General features: G+C 35.3%; 2 protein-coding genes across 8 annotated transcripts in view; one reads left to right on the top strand and one right to left on the bottom strand.

Moving 5' to 3' along the window:
- Positions 1-27,083, top strand: part of DLG2 (discs large MAGUK scaffold protein 2) — a 2,171,029-nt gene that overhangs the window by 1,239,472 nt on the left and 904,474 nt on the right. The window lies entirely within an intron of this gene.
- LOC112605701 (39S ribosomal protein L32, mitochondrial) lies at positions 26,172-27,023 on the bottom strand. The gene has a single exon (XM_025355456.1). The coding sequence runs from the start codon at positions 27,008-27,010 to the stop codon at positions 26,444-26,446; it is 567 nt and encodes a 188-aa protein (XP_025211241.1). The 5' UTR covers positions 27,011-27,023; the 3' UTR covers positions 26,172-26,443.

Here is a 27,083-nt window from a genome sequence, read left to right as displayed (position 1 = left end):
ATCCAAGATTGATAAATATCGTCATCATCTTTTTTCTGTTTATATTAGTCTGCTTAGGCTGCTATGACTAAATATTACAGACTGAATGGCTTAAATAATATAAATGTACTTTCTCACAATTCTAGAGAATGTGAAATTCAAGATCAAGGTGCCAGCAAATTAGATTGCTGGTGAGGACCCTCTTCCTGACTTGTATATGGCTGCCTTCTCACTGTGTCCTCATATGACCTTTCCTTGCTGTGTGCATACAGTGCACCCAGAGAAGGAAAAGACAGCGAGCAAGAGAATGAGCAAACCAGCCCCCTGGTGTCTCTTCTTACAGAGACACTAATCCTAATAAATCACAGCTCTATCTTTATGACCTCATTTAATCCTAATGTCTTTTTTTTTTTTTTTTTTTTTTTGAGACGGAGTCTTGCCTCGCTCTCTGTCGCCCAGGCTGGAGTGCAGTGGCCGGATCTTGGCTCACTGCAAGCTCCGCCTCCCGGATTCATGCCATTCTCCTGCCTCAGCCTCTCGAGTAGCTGGGACTACAGGCGCTCGTCACCTCGCCCGGCTAGTTTTTTGTTTTGTATTTTTTAGTAGAGACAGGGTTTCATCGTGTTAGCCAGGATGGTCTCGATCTGCTGACCTCGTGATCCGCCCATCTCGGCCTCCCAAAGTGCTGGGATTACAGGCTTGAGCCACCGCGCCCGGCCCCTAATTTCTTTCTTAGGGGCCCCATCTCCAAATACAACCACAGTCAGTGTTATGGCTTCAATATATGAATTTGGAGGCAGAAGAACATAAACATTCAGTCTATAGCAATGGAATAGATATTTTCCTAGTAGGCCCTTTCACTGATAGAATGAGGATTTGGGCTTTCAGCTCTCTGCAGGAATCTTTATTCTGACTCTTCAACTTATGTGAGCCCTAGGCTAAGTCTCTTGTTCATGTAAGTCCATTTAGATTAACTATTTAGGTGATTGTGAATGGCAGATGTCCCCAGGGAAGCTGGTGGCTTCAGTATTTAGTTCCACCTCTGGATTTATTTTTAGCTTCACAAGATTTCCCATACATTCTGTTCAAATTAGGTAAAAATTAAAATATGTATGTTTTAAATTTTTCACCTTGTATTTTGAAACTTTTTATCATAAACATTCTCAGACTTTTGTGATATAGAAGTCAATAAAATAGTAGAGAAGATGTAATGTACCCTCATATACCAATCAACTAGATTCTATAATCATCATTTTGTCAAACTTGCTTAAACTTGTTTTTTCTTTTTGTTTTTATTTTAATATTTTAAAGTTCTAATATCAACTACTACATTTTACAACATCAATGTATATAACCATACAAATAGATATTTTCTGTATAATCACCTAGAACAGTATCAATTTATCTTTACTATCATCTAATACATTTGAATATAAGTCAAATTCCCCTTATTATTTCAAAAATGTCATTTTATGGTTGGTTGGTTTAAATTTGGGCCCTAACAGGGTCTACATTTTGCCTTTCATGGTGGTGGTGCTTTTTTTTCAAATTCCCTTTAATCTAGAATAGGTCTTTCCTTTTTTTAAATTTAATGATACCAATGACTCTTGAAAAGTAAGAGAGTTGCCTTATAGAATTGTTTTCCTTTGTTGTATGAAATGTTTTTCTATTCTTCATATTTTCTATAAATTAAAAATAAGTATAAAGACTGGATTATATTTGGATTCAACTTCTTTAGCATAGATACTTCATAGGTAGTGCACGTGACTGTATTACATTAAATCAGAAAATATGTATCTCTGGTAATCATAAGTTTAGTGATGTTGAAACTGATCATTGGTACAGGTTTTGTCAGCCTGACCCTTGCGTTACAAATTTCCCCATCAATCTTTTCACCTAATATCTTTTACTATCTATTGATGATTGTTGCCTTTTAATGTTTTTTCAACATAATTTGCCATTTGGTGATTTTCTAATTCTGTCATTTATCTACATTTATCAGATGAAAATTTTCTGAAAATTTTTTCCTCACAAATGAAGTTTTTTAGATGACTCTGATGCTTAGTTTGTGTAGGAGAGGATAAATGTTTCTTTCTTTTTAATTGCCAATTTTCATGGTAAATGGTTGTCACTCTAGCTACCTCCTGTGCTGAAACGAGTTTTTTTTTTTTTTTTTTTTTTTAATTTTCTATTAGGTTTTTGGCTTTCATAATGTGAAGCCACTAGGTGTTTTTGTAAAGAGAAGGATTATAAATCAAAAATAAAAATCAAGAATACTAACCACATCACTATACTTGGGTTCAGTATTTCTTGGGTTCAGGAAAAGTTTTTAGACATGGCTTTTTCTAGAATGTAAGTACCTTCTGTATGGACACAAGAGTAGATCTTAATTTGATAAGGATTCAAAATTGAATTTCTCAGTCCTTTAAACCCTAGTCGGTCTTTAGCGATGTCATTATTTTTAGGTTCCTGTTTCTCCTTTAAGGTCAACGTGATCCTACATTTCTAGAATGATTTTCCTAAAATTTATTTTTAATATTTCATCCCTCCACCTCCCTGCCTTCATCCTTAGAATCTGAGTTTGGATAAATAACAAGCCTATCCTCAATCTCCTTTACATAGCAAAACACTAATATGGATAATAAGACATTTGTCAAATAGTGATTTGTGTTTTTAAGTCATGCTAATAATAGAAATTAAGACTTAAAAAGAGAGCGAGAGAGAATTAAAGCTCTATAGAAGTGAATTTCTTAGCTGCCAAATACAAGATTGATGATAGTTTAAGCAAACTTAGAATTAATACTTTGTGAACACATTGATTAACATGGCTATTTCTCTTCCTGACCTTATATTTTATCAATATCTTATTATGTGGAAAAAATGAAGACATCAACATAGTACAATAAGCTTATTTAAAAGGCAAATGGGTCAAGTTTGTATGAAATGGCAATTATGAAAATAATCACAAACAAGTCATTAAACAGGATTTAATTAATAGGTTATACCAAAAGAAAGGCTCTGCATTAATGTGCTCAACAACCAAAGAGGACATATTCTGCTTACAAAGTATGTATGATAATCTAAGATAAATGTGTATAACATAATGGAAAAGCAAATGTATAAATGACAAAGCAGAGGTAGAGATGTTGTTTTAGGTAGCAAGGATCTAGCCTCAGTAACAATCATTATTAAAATGATTAAAGACACCTAAGTCTGTAATTAAAAAAAAAAAATAAATACTCCAGTTGCTCTTCCAAAGGCAACCTGTAGGTTAATACTAAAAAGGATAAAGTCATATGATCAAAATTTTAATATTCAGTCAATCTTTAGACAAAAAGATATCCACAGTTACAAAACCCTGATTTTAAATGTTTTATTAAATAAGTTTTTATTGTACATTTACAGAAGATAAATTAAGGTATAAAACACTAAATGTAAAGTCTTTATTATAAAATGAGATTAACACGGTGTGTCATGTCATTAGACTCAGCAGCATTGTCAGTTGGTAAGTTTTATATATATTGTTTTCAAAGAACCAGTTGGTGAACAAAAACAGCACAATAATTATAGCAGTTAATTCACGCATTCATTCACCCAGAAATCATATGTCTTATATCGTGTGCCAGATATAGTTCCAAGCACTAATTAAACAAAGATTAATAAGGCAAGAACCCTTCATTTTAAGAACTCACAGTCTCTTTGGAGAATTTTTAACATGGTCAGTTCATAACAGTCCACTATGAAAAGTGTTATAATGAGAATATGGAAGATATGTTGTGGATAATTTGAAAATAATGGGAATTCTTGCTTTGGAGATGGCTTTTTAAAGAGAGAGTTTCTCAAGGTGATGGCATTGAATCTATAAATTACTTTGGGCAGTATGGCCATTTTCACGATATTCATTCTTCCTATCCAAGAGCATGGAATGTTCTTGCATTTGTTTGTGTCCTCTTTTATTTTGTTGAGCAGTGGTCTGTAGTTCTCCTTGAAGAGGTCTTTCACATCCCTTGTAAGTTGGATTCCTAGGTATTTGATTCTCTTTGAAGCAATTGTGAATGGAAGTTCATTCCTGATTTGGCTCTCTGTTTGTCTGTTATTGGTGTATAAGAATGCTTGTGATTTTTGCACATTGATTTTGTATCCTGAGACTTTGCTGAAGTTGCTTATCAGCTTAAGGAGACTTTGGGCTGAGATGATGGGGTTTTCTAAATATACAATCATGTCATCTGCAAAGAGGGACAATTTGACTTCCTCTTTTCTAATTCAATACCCTTTATTTCTTTCTCCTTCCTGATTGCCCTGGTCAGAACTTCCAACACTATGTTGAATAGGAGTGGTGAGAGAGGGCATCCCTGTCTTGTGCTAGTTTTTAAGGGGAGTGTTTCCAGTTTTTGCCCATTCAGTATGATATTGGCTGTGGGTTTGGCATAAATAATTCTGATTATTTTGAGATACATTCCATCAATACAGAATTTATTGAGAGATTTTAGCATGAAGGGCTGTTGAATTTTGTCAAAGGCCTTTTCTGCATCTATTGAGATAATCATGTGGTTTTTGTCTTTGGTCCTGTTTATATGCTGGATTACGTCTACTGATTTGTGTATGTTGAACCAGCCTTGCATCCCAGGGATGAAGCCCACTTGATCATGGTGGATAAGCTTTTGGATGTGCTGCTGGATTTGGTTTGCCAGTATTTTATTGAGGATTTTTGCATGGATGTTCATCAGGGATAGTGGTCTAAAATTCTCTTTTTTTTGTTGTGTTTCTGCCAGGCTTTGGTATCAGGATGATGTTGGCCTCATAAAATGAGTTAGGGAGGATTCCCTCTTTTTCTATTGATTGGAATAGTTTCAGAAGGAATGGTACCAGCACCTCCTTGTATCTCTGGTAGAATTCAGCTGTGAATCCATCTGGTCCTGGACTTTTTTGGTTAGTAGGCTATTAATTATTGCCTCAATTTCAGAGCCTGCTATTGGTCTATTCAAGGATTCAACGTCTTCCTGGCTTAGTCTTGGGAGAGTGTATGTGTCCAGCAATTTATCCATTTCTTCTAGGTTTTCTAGTTTATTTGCATAGAGGTGTTTATAGTATTCTCTGATGGTAGTTTGTATTTCTGTGGGTATGTGGTGATATCCCCTTTATCATTTTTTATTGCGTCTATTTGATTATTCTCTCTTTTCTTCTTTATTAGTCTTACTAGTGGTCTATCAATTTTGTTGATCTTTTCAAAAAGCCAGCTTCTGGATTCATTGATTTTTTGAAGGGTTTTTTATGTCTCTATCTCCTTCAGTTCTGCTCTGATTTAGTTATTTCTTGCCTTCTGCTAACTTTTGAATGTGTTTGCTCTTGCTTCTCTAGTTCTTTTAATTGTGATGTTAGGGTGTCAATTTTAGATCTTTCCTGCTTTCTCTTGTGGGCATTTAGTGCTATAAGTTTCCCTCTACATACTGCTTTAAATGTGTCCCAGAGATTCTGGTATGTTGTATGACTTTCTTCAGAGAATTGGAAAAAACTACTTTAAAGTTCGTATGGAACCAAAAAAGAATCCTCATTGCCAAGACAATCGTAAGCAAAAAGATCAAAGCTGGAGGCATCACACTACCTGACTTCAAACTATACTACAAGGCTATAGTAACCAAAACAGCATGGTACTGGTAACAAAACAGAGATATAGACCAATAAAATAGAACAGAGCCCTCAGAAATAATACCACACATCTACAACCATCTGATCTTTGACAAACCTGACAAAAACAAGAAATGGGGAAAGGATTCCCTATTTAATAAATGGTGCTGGGAAAATTGGCTAGCCATACTTAGAAAGCTGAAACTGGATTCATTCCTTACACCTTATACAAAAATTAATTCAAGATGGATTAGAGACTTAAATGTTAGACCTAAAACCACAAAAACCCTAGAAGAAAATCTAGACAATACCATTCGGGACATAGGCATGGGCAAGGACTTCATGTCTAAAACACCAAAAGCAATGGCAACAAAAGCCAAAATTGACAAATGGGATCTAATTAAACTAAAGAGCTTCAGCACAGCAAAAGAAACTACCATCACAGTGAACAGACAGCCTACATAATGGGAGAAAATTTTTGCAATCTACCCATCTGACAAAGGTCTAATATCCAGAACCTACAAGGAACTCAAACAAATTTACAAGAAAAAAACAACCCCATCAACAAGTGGGCAAAGGCTATGAACAGACAATTCTCAAAAGAAGACATTTATGTAGCCAACAGACACATGAAAAAATGCTTATCATCACTGTCCATCAGAGAAATGCAAATCAAAACCACAATGAGATACCATCTCACACCAGTTAGAATGGCAATCATTAAAAAGTCAGGAAACAACAGGTGCTGGAGAGGATGTGGAGAAATAGAAACACTTTTACATTGTTGGTGGGACTGTAAACTAGTTCAACCATTGTGGAAGACAGTGTGGCAATTCCTCAAGGACTAGAAATACCATCTGACCCCAGCCATCCTATTACTAGGTATACACCCAAAGGATTATAAATCACGCTGCTATAAAGACACATGCACTCACATGTTTATTGCGACACTATTTGCAATAGCAACGACTTGGAACCAACCCAAATGTCTATGAAAACAGACTGGATTAAGAAAATGTGGCACATATACACCATGGAATACTACGCAGCCATAAAAAAGGATGAGTTTATGTCCTTTGTAGGGACATGGATGCAGCTGGAAACCATCATTCTTAGCAAACTAACACAAGAACAGAAAACCAAACACCACATGTTCTCACTCATAGGTGGGAATTGAAGCATGAGAACACTTGGACACAGGAAGGGAAACATGACACACTAGGGCCTGTTGTTGAGTGGGGGGAGGGGGCAGGGATAGCGTTAGGAGATATACCTAATGTAAATGATGAGTTAATGGGTGCAGCACACCAATATGGCACATGTATACATATGTAACAAACCTGCACGTTGTGCACATGTACCCTAGAACTTAAAGGATAGTAATAAATAAATAAATAAATAAATAAATAAGGAAATGAAAAAAAAAAAAAAAGAGAGAGAATTTCTCGAGGCACTAACTTTAAATTTGGGTGTTGAATAAATCTACCTGCTGGAGAAATTGGGGAATAATTTGTTAAAATCTGAGACTCAAGCACATTTGTAGAGACAGGAAATTATAAAATACACGTTGTATTCAGGGTGTAATATACAGTTCTCTGTGATTGGAGTAGGGGGTACATGAAAGAGGACAGTAGATGAGAATCCGTATGATGTTTGGTGAAGATGGGAAAGACTAAGTGTCATGAGAAGAAGCTTGGGCTTTTAGACTCTAGTGTCTATGTGTCCAGCAACAGTTTTGATATAGTTGTGTGTAGTTACAAGTTCTTCAGTTTGAGGGGGAAGAATGAAGCTGAGAAGGGGCTGTAGGCAGAGAGATGAGTTTGGAAGATATTGCCAGAGTTGATGAGATATGAGTCAAGCTAGTGGTAGTAAGAATGCCCAACAAAGTGACAATTTCAGGAATTCCTTAGAACAAGGGTGTCCAAACTTTGGGTCTCCCTGGGTCACATTGGAAGAAGAAGAATTGTCTTGGACCACACATAAAATACACTAACATTAATGACAGCTGATGGCCTAAAAAAAAATCACACATTAAAAAATCTCATAATGTTTTAAGAAAGTTTACAAATTTGTGTGGGACTGCGTTCGAAGCCGTCCTGGACTGCATGCAGCCTGTAGGCTGCGATTTGAACAAGCTTGCTTTAGAACATAAAATCAGTTAAAGCAGAGAGACAGTTGAACATTATGGGTTATGGTGAGAAATAATCAAGAATTATCCTGAAGTGTTCAAATTGGGTGGATTACAGTGGCATTGAGTTAGGAGAAGAATTGGAGAAACCGATTTGGGGCAAAAGTTCCCTGAATTTGATTTCAGTCATGCAGAGGCTTAAAACCCAGGAAGGACTATAAGGAATGTTCCTAGATATATCCTTTTCCCCATAAAACAAATAATTTCAGAAGGGACACAGCAAGCAAGCAATTTGGGATTTGACTCAGTTTGGTGGATTTTCATTAAAGCAAATAATTTTTCTGCTTGTGAAAAAAGCAGGAGGAACTTTGCAACACAGAGCAAATGTGTTCATGTAAAGCATCAAGAAGCTCAAAATAACTTTTCATATAAATTTTTACAAAGCAGAAAGGGGAAAATTGTCATCCTTACATTTATGTTTTAGATCTATTTTGTGAGATTAGATCCAGGGTTACCTTTGATCTTCATTATTAGAAATTTAGTGAGAAGTATACATATTTTGTTCAAACTTTAGAGAAAAACAAAAGTTGGGAGAAATTTGGGGGATTTTAAGAACATCTTAAAAATAATCAACAACTTCGAGAAACTAAAAGTTAAAAATAAGGATCTTTTGATGTTTCAACAATGTAGTAATTCAATAATTATTTACTTTCTGACAGTATTTGATAAGCAAGTTTCCTCCTTCACTAGTCATTGTTTCAGTTTTTCCCCACAAGCACCCTAATTTTTTTTCCTTTTTTTTTTTTTTTTGAGACCATGTCTTGCTCTGTCACCCAGGCTGGAGTGCAATGGTGCAATCTTGGCTCACTGCAAACTCCGCTTCCCAGGTTCAAGCGATTCTCCTGCCTCAGACTCCCGAGTAGCTGGGATTACAAGCACATGCCATCATGCCTGTCTAATTTTTCTATTTTTAGTAGAGACGGGCTTTCATCATGTTGGCCAGGCTGGTCTCGAACTCCTGAGCTCAGGTGATCTACCTGCCTTGGCCTCCCAAAGTGCTGGGATTACAGGCATGTGCCACCCCGCCAGGCCTGGTATTTCTCTCCTTTTTTTTTTTTTTTTTTTTTTGGACTGTTTCTTAATTGGAAAAAAACAAAGTTTAGAGAAATTAAGTAACATTGTTAAATCATTCAAATAGTCATCTGGAGTTTGAACGTTGGCCTTGCATATATTTACTCCATAAACTGAAAAAAAGTTCACATTGAGGACTCAGTTGCTTGAATTTCATTCCTCTCTTCTGTTTCCTCTCTGTCTCTCTTTCCTTCAGTTATTTTTCTAAAGTATCCACCCAAGTACAGTCTGTAGTTATTAGTTAAGGTCATCATTCACATATGCCAGTAACTCTTGTGGTTTCATCTTTTGCTATGTTTTTAGGTATTTGGTAAGGTTATTGTCTCTCTTAGCAAGCATTTTATAAATGAATGTGAATGTCTTAGTGCTACCAAACTACTGAATCACAAACTTAGATGGGAACTAGTGCACTAAATCTTGGGAATAAATGACAGTAATAGCATTCAACATTGTTTGCCTTTAGTTAAGCCAGTGGAAGCTGAACACAGAAAATACTTTTTACATGTTAATAAGGAATAGATTCCTGAGATGCGCTACTAACAGAACTTGATTTGTGCATTTGTGACTTTTTAGAGAAATGTATATTTATAACACTATTAAACAGAATAGCCTTAAATCAAAAACATAAAATGTGGTTTGACTAGTAGCATCTGGAAAGAATCAATTCCTTTGCCTATAATGTTTCTAAGCAACCACAAATTGAAGCAATGCAAAGATAGTTCATGGGAAGTTAAAGCTATAATTTTTAGATTTCCATAATTTTGGATCTGCTGTAGGGCAAAAACACTGAAAGCTAATTTACACATTCTGTCTTTATTTATTAAATACAAATTTTGTGTGATACCAAATCATCACAGCTTTTTATAAGCAAATGGGCCTTTTCAGGAGGTCCAATTTAAGTCTTTCTTTGTTATGTATAATTAGAATCTGCATATGCAGTCCAGCATAATTATTTTGTGAAATAAAAAGCAGCACTGAAATTGTGATGTTAATATTATAAAGCTGTGAATTTATTAACACACTTCAGATGCTTTCTGAATTTTAAAAATTCTAATTGGATTGGATTCCATCATTACCAAACAATACTTTAATGCACCTATGTACCATATAAATCTAAATGTAAGTCACAAGTTTTTTCCTGTTTGGTATGTCTTCATTTGCATTTTTCAGATTAATTTGAATATAAATATACTTTACACAAATTACCTCTTAAAATCCTTGAAAGTAAATGCCAAAGGTCTGACATCTAACAAGAAGACCTGAATATAGGAACTCTTTTTAAAATCACATACTAAAATACAGATATATTAGAAGATTATGATTTTTCAAAATGACTGCCTTTTTCCATGAAATAGGTTATCTTTTTAATAAAGTAAAATTAGACACCAGCTAAGAGGAAATGAAATAAATATTCCTTATATACCATGCAGGAGATATTATTTTCTCATAGAAATTTAAAGTACGTTTACAAAAGTTTTCTAAAAGTAGAAAATTTTCATAGATTATATCAGGACTTTTATGTGAACTAAGCAATTGAGCTCACCATGAGAAGTCTAGGAATAATGTTTAATCTGTTTTGGGAGGGATGAGGTTTGGTAGGCGATGTTTAATCTTACATTTTAAAATGTTAACTGATCTTAATATGTCAATTCTTACCAATAGAATAAGCAAGTTTGCTATGCTGGTAGAAAAGATTTTGTGGCCAGGTGCGGTGACTCACAGCTGTAATTCTAGCAGTTTGGGAGGCCAAGGTGAGTAGATCTTTTGAGCCCAGGAGTTTGAGACCAGCCTGGGCAAAAGGGCAAAACCCCGTCTCTACAAAAAATTAGCCAGGCTTGGTGGCACACACCTGTAACTCCAGCTACTTGGTAGGTTGAGGTGCGAGGAGGATCCCCTGAGCCTGGGAGGTTGAGGCTACGGTAAGACATGGGTGCGCCACTGTTGTATTCTAGCCTGGGTGACAGAGTGAGACCCTTTCCAAAAAAAAGAAAAGAAAAGGAGTTTGTATACTACATGCATTTTTTTTTCTTTTGGTTTCTAAAGAGATCTGTGTTTCTGTGTTATCTGACTTCTTATTTATAAATAGTGAAATACTACCATATTAAAATTGCAACTTTTTTTTTTTTTTTTAGTAAAGTAAACCAAAGGCTGAAAAAGAACCAGTAGAAACTAATTATTCACATCTCACTGACCTTTTTAGATCTAAAGCCACAAAAAGACTTTGGTCCTTTGGACGTAAGTAGGCAACTGGATTTATAAAGAAGCCAGAATGGAAAGTGTGAAGAATGACTGAGAATGTGGTGGGCACATTTCTCCAACATATAACCTTTGATAAAATAGACCCCTAGATGCTCTCCTCCCACCAGCTGCCCACACACATATGATTATAGCAGTCTTTATTAGCACGTGCTAACTATCAACATTCAGTATTTTGCTCTGAGCTTTGGTTCCGTCTGGCTCAGGAACCTACTCCCTATACTTTCAATTCACTGATAATTTCTTGAACACCTGTAATGAATGTATAATGTAGAGACCTAATAGGTGGTAAAGAGTCAGACGCTGCTTTCCAGAAATAGTACTCTTGTGGGAGAGAGTACATACATATATTACTAATGCTAATAAAAGAAGAAACCTGTCTTGTGTTTCTCATAGTGGTAAAAAGAAGGATTTGATGCTTTCTGAGGTCCTACTGTACACAACACACTGTGGTAGGCACCTCACTTCCAGCATCACAGTCAACTCTCCCAAAAATACCGTGTGGATAAGTGATTTCTAAAATCATTTAATTAGCTGCTAGTGTGCTAGAACTTAGACCTAGTCTACCTCTCTCTCTGACCCCAAACTTCCTACTATTACCATGCCACTTCCTTTATTTCAAATTGGGGAAATCTAGGAGATTCCTTGGAGAGGGCGGATTTTAAAGGTGTAATTACATAGTTTATTTTTCCACTTTTAAATGAATAATATTTCAAATTTTCATAAGGATTTTAAGTACCTAATAAAGTTGAAAAAATTGCAACTTCCCCCATACCAGTTTTAGGTGAGAGGCAGTTCAGATCTGTGTAACTGTTAAATTTTAAACTCTGTGAATGGATTGTGTATGTCAAACATCTGTAATATGCATATGAGGAAGTGCATTATTGCCAAGAAAGAGGGGATATCCTCTTCCTTGTAAGATATTACATTCTCATCTCAAGAAGAAGAGATAAATAACCTCTCTCTTCAGCATTATCATAATTATTTATATTGTTCATTTGTGGTGTTTTAGGGAAAACAGATTCAAAAGCTGGTTGTATTGTTTAGCATCTGAGGGACCTAGAACAGGTGAAACAGCTTCTGTGAATGTCAGTTTCCAAATCAGTAAGATGAAGGGATGTGTACCCTGTGTATTGTTGTGAATATCAAATGTATCTGCATGCTCCTGGCACATGGTCAGCACTCAATACATGTTTCATATCCTTTCTTTTTTGTTTTTATTATACTTTATGTTCTAGGGTACATGTGCACAACGTGCAGGTTTGTTACCTATGTATACATGTGCCATGTTGGTGTGCTGCACCCATTAACTCGTCATTTACATTAGGTATATCTCCTAATGCTATCCCTCCCCCATCCCACCCCCTAGACTGTATTCCCTGTTAGTGTGTCTGACCCAGGGGTTTCTCAGTAAAGAGTTTTATACAGCAGTTTCAACCAGCAATCTTTATGTCACATTACAAAATTTCAGAAGGGCATATTTTTAATGCTCCAACCATGTCTGTGGCATGAAGCCTTTTATTGAATAGAGAGCCAAGTGCCAAGTTACTTTAGGGACCAACTTTCAGAACAGTTAAAGTAAATGAAGCTATTCCTTGTGTGTATGTCTGCCCTGCCCTCCATCCCATACCCCTGGAAGAAAAGCTTGGTATGACGTTGAGTAAGTTAGCCTCTCTAAGCCTCAGTTTCCTCATCTGAAAAGTAGAAATGGTCACATCTGTCTCAAACTCTTGTCATGAGATCTAATAAATGAAGTATTTTAATGCATGAGAAATATTAACATTTTCTTTCCCTTCCTGTTGAAGTCATGAATAATTTATAGGAAGTTATATATTTTTTTTTGAGAGACAGAGGAGCACAGTGGTTTTAAAAAAATGAGTTCCAAAGCATAACAAACCTAAGTTCCAAACCAACTGTGGTGGCTGGGATAAGGAGTCCGGAGCGCTCTCTCTTTTTTTTTTTTTTTTTTTCATTTCTACGTTAATAATACCTAAACTCACAGATTTGTGTATTTAAATAAACTTATCTAAGTTATATAAGGTAATGTATAAAACACTGCCATATTGCAGTATAAAAATGTAAATTTTGGAGCAATCAAATTGAGAATTTCAAATTATCCTCTTGGATAATGGGATGGATACATGATTTAACAAGGCAAAGCCATTATGTTGTGTTGCCTCATATGTGGAGAAGTAATTAACTTCAATTTCACAAAAAAATATTTCGAGTAGCTAATAGTTATGCAGTTTATTGGACTCTAGGAATAAAAATAATTGATTATATACAAATTATATACAAATATACTTTTTCTATCTGTTACTCGATGAATATTTATTGGGTTTCAAACACATAAAATTAAAAAAACACAGTATTTATTGAGTACTTATTATAAAGCAGAACTCTGCTAAGCTTTCATGCATTATCTCATTTAATCTCATATCATTTTTAATGAGGTACACCTTGTTTTCACATTTAATAGATAATAAGACAGAATCAAAAAAGGTAAATAACTCACCTAGTGTTACATTGCCACTAATAAATACAACCAGGATGCATCTAAAGCCCAAACTCCTAATATCTAACTTAGACCACATGTTAACACCAATTACATGATCTTCCTTTATAATTGTACCATTTTCTCTGAATGAGCAATTTGCTTTAAATAGAGGACATGTTTACTTGATATAGTAGATGGTTTGAGCACATGCTATTTTTAGTGACCATTTATCTTGAAACCTCAAATCCTTACCTTGGAAGAATGTTTATATAGAAAGCCATGAAGAATAGGCAAACATAGAATATATTGTTTTTATTAGTAATTTTAAGAAGATGAAAGAATTATAAGAATGTTAGATAGAAAGTTGTGATATGCTGGGAAAAAAAGCTAAAATAAGATATTTTGAAAAAGTAGATTGAGCATATTAAAACAACATATATTACAGGTTGTGAATGAATACAATTGACCAAACCTTCTGTCCCATTGAACACTGATAACAGCTGATAGTGATAACATTAAGCACTTTTATAGTTTAGAATTGTTTTCAAAGTCAGTGGCTGCATAGAATGTGACAATACAATAAAAACAAAACAGCATTGGAGATCTTGGATATAGAAAGTAAATTACCTGTCAGTGTCTGAGATCTTGTCTTTTCTATTTGCATTAACCAGAAAATGTAGGTACATGGTAAGTATAAAGAGATGTGTGCATCTATTACAGGCTCTGATCAAAGCTTTCTAGAGTGGTGATAAATGTATCGTTTAAGGAATAGATTACATAGTGTCTTAGTCCATTTTCTATCGCTATAACTGAGTATCTGAGACGGGGTAATTTATAAAGAAAATAAATTTATTTGTTAAAGTCCTGGAGGCTGAGAAGTCCAAGATCAGGTGGTTGCATCTGGTCAGCTTCTGGTGAGGTCCACTTGCTGTGTCATAGCATAGAGGAAGGCATCACAGGGCAAGAGGGGTACACTGGGAGACAAACTCACTTTTTTAACATACTCTTCTTGTGATAAATAATTCATTCCCATGATAACCAATTAATTCACTAACGCATTAATCTATGTATGATCCAATCATCTCTTAAAGGCCTCAGCTCTTAGCACTGTTACATTAGGGATTAAGTTTCAATATGAATTTCAGAGGAAACAAACATTCAAACCCTAGCACACAGCAATCGAGACTTCAAACAATCATTCTGCTTGAATGGGACTTGACAACTATAGTTCATGGGCCAAGTCTGTCCCAATGCTGGTTTTTGTAAATAAAGTTTCGTTGGAACACAGCCATGCAATTTATTTCTATATCATCTGTGGCTGCTTTCACGCTACAGTGGCAGAATTGAGTAGTTATTGCAAAGATCACATGGCTTGCAAAGCCTGAAATATTTACTATTTTGTCCTCTTCTGTTGAAAACCTTTGCTGGTCCTCGACTTAGAAGATTATTTGAATTCTGATTTTCAGGTGAGGTAGATAAATTACCCATAAAACAAACACTTGCAAGACATGTGAAGTCTTCTAAATTAAAACCCTGATTTATAAAAAAGCGGCTGTCATAACTTTTCTTATAAACCTATTAATTTGGAGGAAGTGATTACTTCACCAGGGATTTCTTAGAGTTACCATTAGACTGCTTTATGAAGGCATTTACTCTTTCAGCGGGTCATTTTTAGTAGATTCTGGGTACTAGTACTGAACTGGGCATGAGAAATACAAGTTGAATCAGATAGAGCCTATATCCTTAAAGAATTTCAACTGATGTGGTATTTATACTGTATCTCTATATTTAAGTTTAGTTTCTAGTGCGCTTTTTTATTAAATCTATCAGTCTCCACCTTTTAATTGAAGAGTTTACTTACATTTTATATAATTCATAATATGCTAAAATTTAAATACATTATCTTGCTATTTGCTTTCTACTGCTAAACTCTGTTCTTTTCTCCCATTTTCCCTGATTGCTTTTGAGTTGAGCCTTTTTGTGATTCCATTTTCGATCAACTATTGGTTTATTACCTATATTTCTTTTAATTTTATGTGGTTTCACTAGAGTTTATACAATTTGTCACAGTCTATCTTTAAATAATATTTTATCACTTAACATATAATGTGAGAAACTCACAATAATATACTTTTAACTCTGCATGTACCTCTTGTGCACAATTTTATTTCTCTATGTAAGTCATATAATAGATTATTACTATTTTTGCTTTAAATAGTCATTTATGTCTTAAAAAGATTAAAAATGAAACAAAAATATAAGTACCTGGATACTGATCATTTCTGATGTTCTTCATTTCTTTGTTGTAGGTATAAATTCTCTGTATAGATATAAGTTTCCTCTGTTGTTGTTTTTCTTTGCCCACAGATCTTCCTTTGACCTTTACTGTGGTACAGATTTACTGGCAATGAATATTATAAGATTTTGTCCTTTTTAAATGATATTTTTGCAGGTTATAGAATTCTAGATTGACAGACCTTTCAATACTTTAAAGACATCACTTCATCTACTGCCATATGATCTGAATAGTTATTCATGAGGAGGAGTTGCTGTCATCCTTTGTTCTTCTGTATGGAAAGTAAGCTTTTACTTTTCTGGCTGCTTTTGAAATTTTTCACTTTATCTTTGGTTTTCAGCAATTTGATCATGGTGTATGGTTTTCTTTATGTTCATTCTGACTGGGGCTTTTGAGTTTCTTAGATCTGTGGATTTATAGTTATCAAATGTAGAAAACTATTGGTCATTATTTCTTTAAATAGTGTTTTTTTTTTTTTCCCCTCCCACTCTCTAGGACTCCACTTGGTATCATTCAGCATATCATTGGCACTCTGTTCATTTTGTTCTAGTCTTTTAAAATATCTGTGTTTTAATCAGTTTCCATCGCCATTTCTTCGAGTTAACTGGTTTTCTTCTTTTGCAGCATCTTAATCTGTAGTTGATCCCATCTAGAGTATTTTTCATTTTGGGTATCTTTTTTTATCTTTATATGTTTCATTTGATTCATTAAAAATCTTTCATTTCTCTTCTCATACTCTTCATCCTGTTTATGTTTTTCTACATATTTTTACATATATAAAGCACATTTTAAAAATTAGCTTCTTAAACATTCTTACCTATTTTATTATCTCTGTCATTTCTCTAATAATTGATTTTTTCCTAATTATGGGTAATAATCAGGAACTGATTACATAATCCACACGTGTACCTCTCTGTCTCTATCTTTTCATGATATTCCTTCTTATCCTTCAACCCTAGTATTCTGTCCACAAATTCTACCTGCCATGGCTACCCAAAACTCCAATTTCTGTCTTCAATGCATTGGAGAAACTAGATTCTGTTTGGGTCACATATTTCTTTCTCTTTCCTAAAAGCTGCCTCCAGGCAGTAAGCTGGGGCAATTGTGGGCTCACCTTACTTATTTCTTTTCTCTCATGGATGATAGGGACATCAAATGACTGAAAATTGTGGAATCATATATTTTTTCTTGTTTTCCAGTTATTTGTAGTTGGTGGGCAATTTCCCTAGAAGCTAATTCAGGGGGATTTGACATTTTACTTGAGCCTTGAAAGTATAAGTAGGAATTTGGCCCTCAAGTCTTATTTAAAAATTTATTTGAATTTAGCCAGTTTTCTTTGCTATTCATTTGATTGTCTACTTCAAACCTTTACATTTCAAGCCTTCTACCCATATAATCACACTTTTCTTTACAATTGGATTTCTTTTAAAACTTGAGATAATTTGGCTATATTTTCTCTCTCATCTTCTTATATTTTCCTAGTATTTATCTCCCTTCAGAGGCATATTTATTTCATTTTCTTTCATTGAAAAGATGCCTGTTCACCTGCACCATTGATTGCATCCCATTAATAGTTTTGGGGTGATGGGATAAAAGTACACACTTAGAAACTGGAATAGATTGCATTACTAAGCTACCAATTGCATTTTCTTTGAATAGGAGTTTTAGAGGCTAATTTTTTCTCTAGTCTTAAGAATTAACTCATCAAATACATCAGGAAATTCACTGCAAAATATAAATTAACAGAATTCGGTGAACTGAATTGCCAAGATTTAGAAACAAGTGTATTACTGTAGAGAAAGCATAATAGGGTAATCTGTTATCTTAATAGATTAATAACAGGATAACCTATTATCTTGGTGTAGGGAGCCATAGGAAGCTATAATATGCTTAAGAAGAAAAGATGGCATTTTATCCCGCACTCATCGATAGGAAGGTCTAGATAAATTAGAGCAGAAGCCCAAAGTGTAATAAGCATGATTTTTGACATCTCTTTAGGAAGAATCATTTGTAAGGAACCTTGGAGATTTCCTAAAATATGATTATTGTTTCTCCTTAGTTTCATATACTCTCTGAAAGTCATTGAACTTTTTTTTCACTTGTAAAAACTGAATTCCAGACACCCTCGACAATAATTTTCAGGCCGCGTAACCTTTGCTAATAACAGCAAATATGTCTGGAAATGTATTAACTCTTTTATATTTTCAGGGCAACATTAATGAATTTTAAGCCAACCAATTCCTCAATAATTCTGCAGTGAACCAAACGAGTTAATTCATCTAGCAGAGATGAGATGTTAAGATTAAGGGTAATTCTGCTTCAGTGAGATTTGTTAAGAAATACAGTACAACCAGGGAGTTAACAGATTAGAACAACAGCATATTGATTCATTTTTCAGTTTTACCATTTCTTTAGAATGTATTTGTTCTTCAATCCAACTTGGAGAAAATTTGTAATTCTCCAGAAAAACAATATGTTTAAAGGTTTATTCAATCTAGGGAAATATATTATTGTATGGAAAACTGAATCATTTTCTTGGCCATTGAGGTGAAATTTTGGGGTCAGATACACCTGGATTTAAGTTCTCATTCTTCAACCTGTTGTTATATATACTCATATGCTCATGTCTCCATACCAACCTGACATGCTGTATCTCTCCCCCATGAAACTGACAAGCTGTAAAGAACAATGTAAGAGAAATGATCTGGGCTGAAATCTCAGCTTTTTTATTTTCCAGTTGCATGGCCTTGGATAAGTTGCTTAATTCATAGGTTCCTCAATTCCTTTATGTATGTAGAAATGGGATTTAGAGGATAATAACGTCTGATACATTGTTGTTGGGATGTCATGAGTTATTATGCAGCAGAATGATTATTACTTTTTTGTTTTAATGGTATTACATATAAGTCATTCAGTTATAAAACTGAGTATGTCCTATTTGTGGGAGCTGGAACAGAACATTTCCTGACACTAGGCCTCACCTCTTCACTGTGTCCCAGCAGTCATTTAATATGTGTGTGTGGTAATAGCCAGGTCTTTGTTCCTGGATGTTTAATAGAGTTACTTTTCCAAATAACCTAGAGAGAAGTTACCACCTCAGAGTTATCACTAGTTTCCCCAGGGCTTAATTTCAGAGGTATTAGAGTTGAAAACAGGGAATCATTTTTATCTACTTATTACCTGGCACAAAAAAAGAAAATGAAGGCATGGAAATTGGTTTCATATGCCAAGGAAAGTAGGTTTGCTTTCAGTCTCAGCTGAAAAAAAAAAAAAAATACTGAGACTTGCTGTTTGATGAAGACAGAAGTTATAAGAACAGGTGCCCTTACTGAGCTCAGCATCATCTGATAGTGGCTTCAAACAATGCCAAGCCTTAATGAGGGCTACATTTAATAAAATACCACAGTCAGCTTTTATCAAGGCCACTACAAAGGAGATAGCTGCAGAAATGATTTAGAAAGTGTGCATGAATATATGTGTGTGCCTGTATACAGGTATGTGTTCAAATGATGGTTGAAATGTTGAGTACCTCCTGAATGAGCAATGAGATACTATATGGAGCAGATTTTTTGTTGATTGGAAAGCACAGTGAAAATATGAGTAATTGTCATTGCTGGTATTATAATAGGATTATAAAAGTATGTGTAGAATTCTTTTATTTCATTTTTGTCTGTTTCCAAGTAGGTATATATACCAAGGTTTTAATTCTAGGTTTGGCCAACTTCTAGAAGATTATTACAATAACCCTCCTGTACATTAAGAAATTTGAGACTCTTACCTACTACATGTTTCATTTAATGCCTTCATTTTAAAAAAGGTTTAAAAATAATTTGTTTTTATTTGCCTTGGATAATAAATATTTTTCTTACTTTTACTAGTAATAATTTGAAAAATAATGCTTATATTTAGAAAAGAAACAACAGATAGTCAGGAATGGTGGGTCTTTGTTGTTACTGTGTTAAATTCAGTTTCGAATTTATTCATGTTATTACCATATTTGTTCACAGACCTCTCATTCTGCCCCCTCTACTTTTAGCAGTACACTTTATTTATTCATTCAACAAGTAATTCCTGAGCACCTGCTTTATGTGCTATATAGACCCTGGGGACACACTACCATTGCTCTTAGACATAAAATACATAATCACCCAACCATATAAAGTTAAACTGTGATAGGTTCTATCAAGGAGAGGAAAATGCTGCAGTGAAAACATGTAATAGGTCAATCTGACCCGGTCAGCGAGGTTCCTGAAGGCTTTCCTGAGGAGAGGAAGACATACGTGGGCTTGGAGTCAAAACATCTGTGTGCCTTTTGATACATTATGTTTCCAAGGCTCATGGTGTTTTCTGTAAAATAGGAACAATAATGCGTATCTCACATGTTGATGTGTGGATTAAATGAGACAACAGGAATTGCCTCCTGTGTCTTTTATCCCTCTGTAGTTTGCTATCTACATGCAGCCAGAGCTATCTTTTAAAAAAGACATCCAGACTGTGCTGTGTCTCTGTTCATAGCCGTTTGGTGACTTTCTCTCAGTCTCAGGTAAAATCTGATTCCTCTGGAGGCCCATGAGACTCCAAATCAATTACTTTTTGCTCACCTCTCCTACCTCGCCTCTTACTCCACCTACATTCTTTGCTCACCCATTTCTCATTGCTGCAACTCTCTTACTCATTCTTGATCACATCAAGCCAAGCTGATTTCCACCCAATGGCCTTGAACTTTCTGGCAATTTCTCTTCTCTCTCTGGAATAGTCCCCTCCAAATATTCATATGACTCATTCTTGCACTTCATTTATGTCACTTGCTGAAATGTCATCTTTTCAAAAGTACTTTTCTGGGTCCCTTTATCTAAATTACCTCTTTCTGCGTTCATTCTCACCCTGGCATTATCTGATCCTCTTTCCCTTTATCCACCTTTCAGCATTCTTTATAGAAGTTATTGATAATAATAATTAGAATAAGAAAAGATCAATAGTACTATTTATTAATAATATTTACTACTTTCCAGACTCTAAGCTCTTTATATATTTTAACTCATTTAATCATTATTATAAATCAGTAGGATAATTACTATTAATCTCATTTTACAGGTAAGAGAATAAGGCACAGAGCAGTTATGTAACTTACCCAAAGTCACACAGCTAGCAAGTGGTCATGTAAGCATTGAGGGCCAGATAGTCTTGTTTCTAAATGCCATACTATTAACAACAATGTTCTGCTGCCTCTTAACTTAGGATTGTCTTATACAGGTTTGTTTTTTGTTTGTTTGTTTGTTTGTTTGTTCTCAGTTTTCTTGCTAGCATATAAGCTTCATAATTCAGATTGTATCCACAGGGCTTAGAACAATGCCTCACATATGGTGGATCCTCAGTAAATGTTTGTGAACGAATAGTACTGCATCAAAGCATTTTGTTCAATGCCCAGAAAAAGCTGGTCTTTATTATGTACATTTGTGGTAATTACATTTTCCTGCTATAGAAATGGATAGAGTGGACTGCTTTCCCCACCACAAACAAAAGCAAACAAAAACTGAGTCTGAAGCATTTATCTTAGGTGCTTTAACCCTTTGCTTTTAATATCCCATATGCTTTGATGTGTGAAACTTCTCCATCTTTCTGCTTTTGTCCCTACTTTTAGGTCTTCAATGCTCCCTTAATCCTTGTCTTTGGAAATGATGTGAAATGTTCACATGAAGTATTGACAACCTAGTTTTCATTTAGTGATAATTCAACAGGATTCTATCTGATCTAACTCTGGTATAACATTCAGTAAATATTTATTGAACAGTGACACATTTGGACACTACGCAATATGCTGGGAAAATGAGGTACAAGTCATGTTCTGTCCCTTCAGGATACCCTAATCCTTCTAATCTATCCTTTGGCATGATTTTTATATAATGTCTCATTTTCTTCAGATCTTTAGTGGCTTTAAGAGGAAGGTCCTTTATGATCTTTTTTTAAAATTTTTGATTCTTCTTCTTATCTCTTCCCATGCTCTAATTGTACTAATGACTCTCTAAAACTATAACCGTAGTTCTTAGTCCATTTGGGCTGCCATAACAAAATACCATAAACTGGGAAGCTTATAACAACAAAAGTTTATTTCTCACAGTTCTGGAGGCTGGGGAATCCAAGATCTAGCTACCAGCTGATTTGGCATCAGGTGAAGGTCTGCCTTGAGGTTCAAAGATGGTACCTTCTTGCTGTGTCTTCACTTGGCAGAAGGGGAAATGCAGTTCCCCAGGGCCTCTTTTACAATGGCACTAATTCCATTCATGAGAGCTCTACCCTCACGATCTAGTCACCTCCCAAAAGTCCCACCTCCTAATATCATCATCTTGGTGGTTAGGAGTTCAACATATAAATTTTGCAGGGATACATATACTAAATCTACAGCAATAGTGGATATCCATTTTGCCTTCATATATTCTCTTTCCCCTCTTTCTGTACTCCTGTCATGTCTTCATCACTTGGCTCATCTACTTGTCCTTCAAATCCTAGTGCAAGTAGCAACACCTCTAAGAAGCATTCACAGGTTCTCTATTGCCAGAACATCCTACTCATGCTTATATCATCTTATATGATCCTACTTTCTGGGGTAGGAGAACAATACATTGTGAACTGAAGTAGGGCTTATGCATTTACCACTCATTCCCATAAGACATTACTTTGTTCAGGACAGAAGTCATGCTTGCTATATAGTAAATGTCCAAACATTGGTTATTAAAAGGAGGCAAAGAAGATAATGTCCTTTTTTAAATGTCTCATACCCTCTGATGTTGTGAAACTTCTCCATCTTTCTGTTTTTGTCCCTACTTTCAGGTCCTCAATCCTCCCTTAATACTTCTCTTTGGAAATGATATGAACTTTTCACATGAAGTATTGACAACCTAGTCAAACCCCATTTCACTCAAATTGATATAGTGAGCCGAATTGTACAATAACCAGCTTCATAACTCTTCAGGGAGCTGACTCTGAGTTGCAGAGGTGGGTGGTGTGATGTAACGTGGTAGGTCTAGGGTTTGACAGCTGGTTCTAAGGTCTAGAGCTTAATTCTCTGCTTCTGTACTTCTAAAGGCAACACTTCTAAGGAGTCAGTGAGAGCCATTTTCTACAGTTTGTCTACTTTAATAAGAAATATTCATATTTTTAGCAAATAGCATTTTTCTCATCCCTGACAACAAAGTTATTCTGCCAGGAGGAAAATGTTTTGAGAAAAGAGGTGCAATTTCCTTCTCAAAATTAAGAAATTAAAGGTAAACATAGGAGAAAAGGAGACCATATGCAGGCAAGTATAATTTTTTAGTTTAAATTTACTAATGCAAATTTATTGCTAAAACATTGTATGTAAGCAGTCTAATACCTTTTATAATTCACACAATTAACAAATATCTACTCAATACTTACAATGCATTGAGTACTCAACTTTAACGCAGAGTTGACTACTGAAATCTTCCACTCTGGCACATTTTTAAACATTGGATTATTTTTGATGTTACGATATTTTACTCAGATACCAAAGAAGGAAATAGTTACTTTAAAATACTGTATTGTGGAATTGGAATAATGATTAAATCAACACCTTCATTAATTCAGATTTTTTGAGAACTTACATTGTGTTAGGTGCTAATGCAGTAAGAAACAAACCAGGCACATCCTCTGTCCTTCTAGAGGTTATCTGAGCATTTAATTATTTGGTTATGATTTTGCTAAGTGCTGGGGAGGAGAGGAATGAGAGTGGGTGGATCTTATGCCAGCTATCTGACCAATCAGGGAGGTTGAGGAAGATCTAAAGGAAATTAAACCTGAGTGAGAATGTTAATGATTAGTAGAAGTTGGTTAGGTAAAATAAATGATGAAGTTGTGGGAAAATGCTGTTACGAACAGAGGAATCAGCCTCTGCATTCTGAGACAAGACAGAACACAGTCAGGGTGACAGAGCGCCAAGAAGACAAGATAAAAATGATGACAAAAACACACCAAACATGACTTTGAGGACAGCATTAAGAATCTGAAATGATTTTTAAATAACAATTATCAGCATTTCAAAGTTATTAAGATTTACATTTTAGAATACTATGACTGTTTAACAAAAGGAGACAAAATAGTTAAAAAGCCATAATTGTAACTTGAATTAAGGTGATCTCATTAGAGATGGGGAGGTGTGGATGAATTCAGAAAATATTTTGGAGATAGACACAACAGGACTTGGTGACTGATGCATGTGTGGAAATGAGGGAGAGGAATGTCAAGAGTGACTATCAGGTGTATAGTTTGTGCAGCTGAGTGAATGGCAGTGTCATTCACCAAGGGAGGGAACACTGCAGGAAGAGTCCAAGTTTAGGTGGAAGAAAGTGAATTCAGTCTGGGGTATTTGTAGTATGATGTGTCTCTAAGTCTTTCAAATTGTCTTGCTAAACAAATCCTAAAACTGTCTATTGGATTTAGGTATTGTGGAGATCTTTGGTAGCCTTAAGGTAAGTGGTAAAAAACAGTTGGCAGTAAGTTGAGAAGCAAGTGAGAGGTGATAAAATGGAGAGAGTAGAGAAGACTCTTTGTGAGAGATTTGTTTGCAAATAGGAGGGAGACACAGTGATATCTGGAGAGAAAATATATTGAAAGTGGGACAGATATTTGAGCACATTTAAGTGCCCATGAAAAAATATCTGGTGTAACTGGAGAACTTGAAGATTCTGAAGATAGAAGAGAAATATGTGTTATAAGGAAGAGAGTAGGATCCAGAGAACAGAAGAAAGGAGTAAAACTCTTCTATGTGTTCTCTTTAGTCATCCCCGAGATTTAGAAACTTAAGACAAAAAAAAAAATAATAATTTGTGAGCACCCACTGTCTGCCATTCAGTTTTACAAGTCCTGCCTTTCTCTTTCATAAAGTTCCACATAGTCTGTTTTAATAAACAGTTGCCAGGTGGCATATTACCCCTTCCCAGAATTTCGGGGAATATTACCACAAAGTTATTTTAAGACATTAAAAATATCTTAGTGCTTTGGCCTAACCACTACTTACGCCAATGAATTGAGCCAGCAGATAAGCAACAATGTGTATATTACAAAATGGCAGCTCCTTCACTTACACCCACAAATCTCCCGCAGGAATCTTTTTCTGTGGCTCACCCTAGCTGGAAACATACAGGAAACAAAATTCGGGGAAATGTAGTTCAGCCTAGCCAAGTTGATATATTACAAAATTACAAAAACAACTTCATCATTTCACTTGGTTTCACTATGCATTTTATTCTTTCTATCGTTCCCCTCTCTTCACACATAGTCACTTAATAGTGTGTCAAGGGCTTAATATATAATACCTCATTTAATCTCCACAGTAACCTTGTGGTGTGTGTATTATTACCCCTATTTATAAGGAAACTCTTTGTCTTTCCCAAGTTTCCTGAGCCAGAATGTGGTAGAGCTATAATGGAAATCAAGGTTTTAGGACTTCTAGTTTGGCACTTTTTCAGCTAGTAGGAGAAAAACACATCTACTTCATACCATGCGGTGGAGCAGTAGGGGGAGAAGGTCTTCTTTTGGTTGGTGGGAACTCATCTTCATTTTTCCTTAGACTACATTGTCTCATTTGTTTAAAAAGATTCTATGAATCAATAAACCTTTCCAAAGGCAAGGTCCATGGGAAAATATCATATGGTTTAGGCACAAAGATGGATACTATCTACCTCAAGAAATTTGTTTAAGATCTCATCTGAATTTAGCAATCCTAATACTTCAGCCCAGGAAACTTCTTGACCAAGAGCTGTCATTCTTGAGAACTATGACTCTATTTTAATTACTATATGGATTTATATATGGGGCATAGTGTATCCATTCTACTTCTCCTCTGTTGTTACAGTCTGTTCTAATTAGTGTTTCAACCTAAATCTGCTGAGGCAAGGTCCTTTTAAGTCTTCACCTCATGCCAAGAATTGGAATCTCCACTTTCCTAAAATTACTGGCAAATTAATATTTCTGCTGACTACTAATTTCTCAAAATTACAATTTCTTTAAAAGGACAAGAAAGGGACCAGACTTATGAAGTATCCACTATGTTCCAGGTGCTCAATTAAAATACTGTATATCAATAAATCAAACGCTATATGTCACAGACTCATGAAGAATGTACCTTTAATATTTTTTAAGGTAAAAGAAATAAAGTTCAGAGAGATTAATTAACTTGCCAAAGTAGTTGGGTTTTGAGCTTTATTTATTTATTTATTTATTTATTTATTTTTTTATTTTTTTTCTTGCTATAAATTTTAAATTTTTTATTTTTGTTCTGGAAATTTTAGGTTTACTTAAAACCTTGTATATAATAGAAACATAATCCATTGAGCCTTTGGATAAACAAAATTTTCAGTTTACTCATAATATATTCTTCAAATTATCCCACACAAAACTGCTTAGAATGTGTTAAACTATATTGATGATTTAAAAACAAGCACAACAACATAAAGAATCTTCCTCTATTTCAGGAGAAATGATTTACTGTGAAGTTATCCTTTTAACATCTTTGGTGTCAATTCTGGGTGAACCAGGATGGTCGCTTTCTGTCTCGTTCAATGATCCTCTTGCCCTGATCTTGTTCAGATGGCGTCTCTCCCGTGTACAGCACCACAGTCTCTATGGTGGGAGCCTTAAAAGGGCCCCCTTCTTGTTTCCCTATCTGTCGTCTGATTTCTGCAGTCTCCTTGCGCACCTTTTCATAGCAGTAGGCACAAAGGACATGTTTCTGCTTCAGGTGACCACATTCAGGACAAACGTCAATATTGTTCTTAACTTTAATAAGCTTCTGTGGGTTTCTTCTCCTACACCGGTTAACTTCAATGGTGCGTCTACTTTTGGGAGCTGCCATCCAAAAGATACTATCCAAAAGGCTGGAATTCTCTTTACTTCCACTAGTATCATTTGCTGGCTCTGTAAATATGGCTGGGCCCTGTACTGCTAATGCTGGTCCCCACGGAGGACTGGGAAAGCCCGGCCGGTTCTGCGGAAACTTCCGCAGCAGTCGCTCCCAGTAGTTTCGAAGCAGGCCCCGGGCCGCAGGCCACGGTGGAACCACTAAGACCAGCATGGCCAGCGCCATTTTCCCTGCTGGAAGACCCGAGCTTTATTTATTTATTTACATAAAGTTTATGTGAGTATGTATGCATATTTGC

The sequence above is a fragment of the Theropithecus gelada genome, chromosome 14 (assembly GCF_003255815.1).
Source record: "Theropithecus gelada isolate Dixy chromosome 14, Tgel_1.0, whole genome shotgun sequence".
NCBI lineage: Eukaryota > Metazoa > Chordata > Mammalia > Primates > Cercopithecidae > Theropithecus > Theropithecus gelada.
Note: the sequence above shows the minus strand (reverse complement) of the source record. Positions and strands in the feature narration are given on the sequence as shown.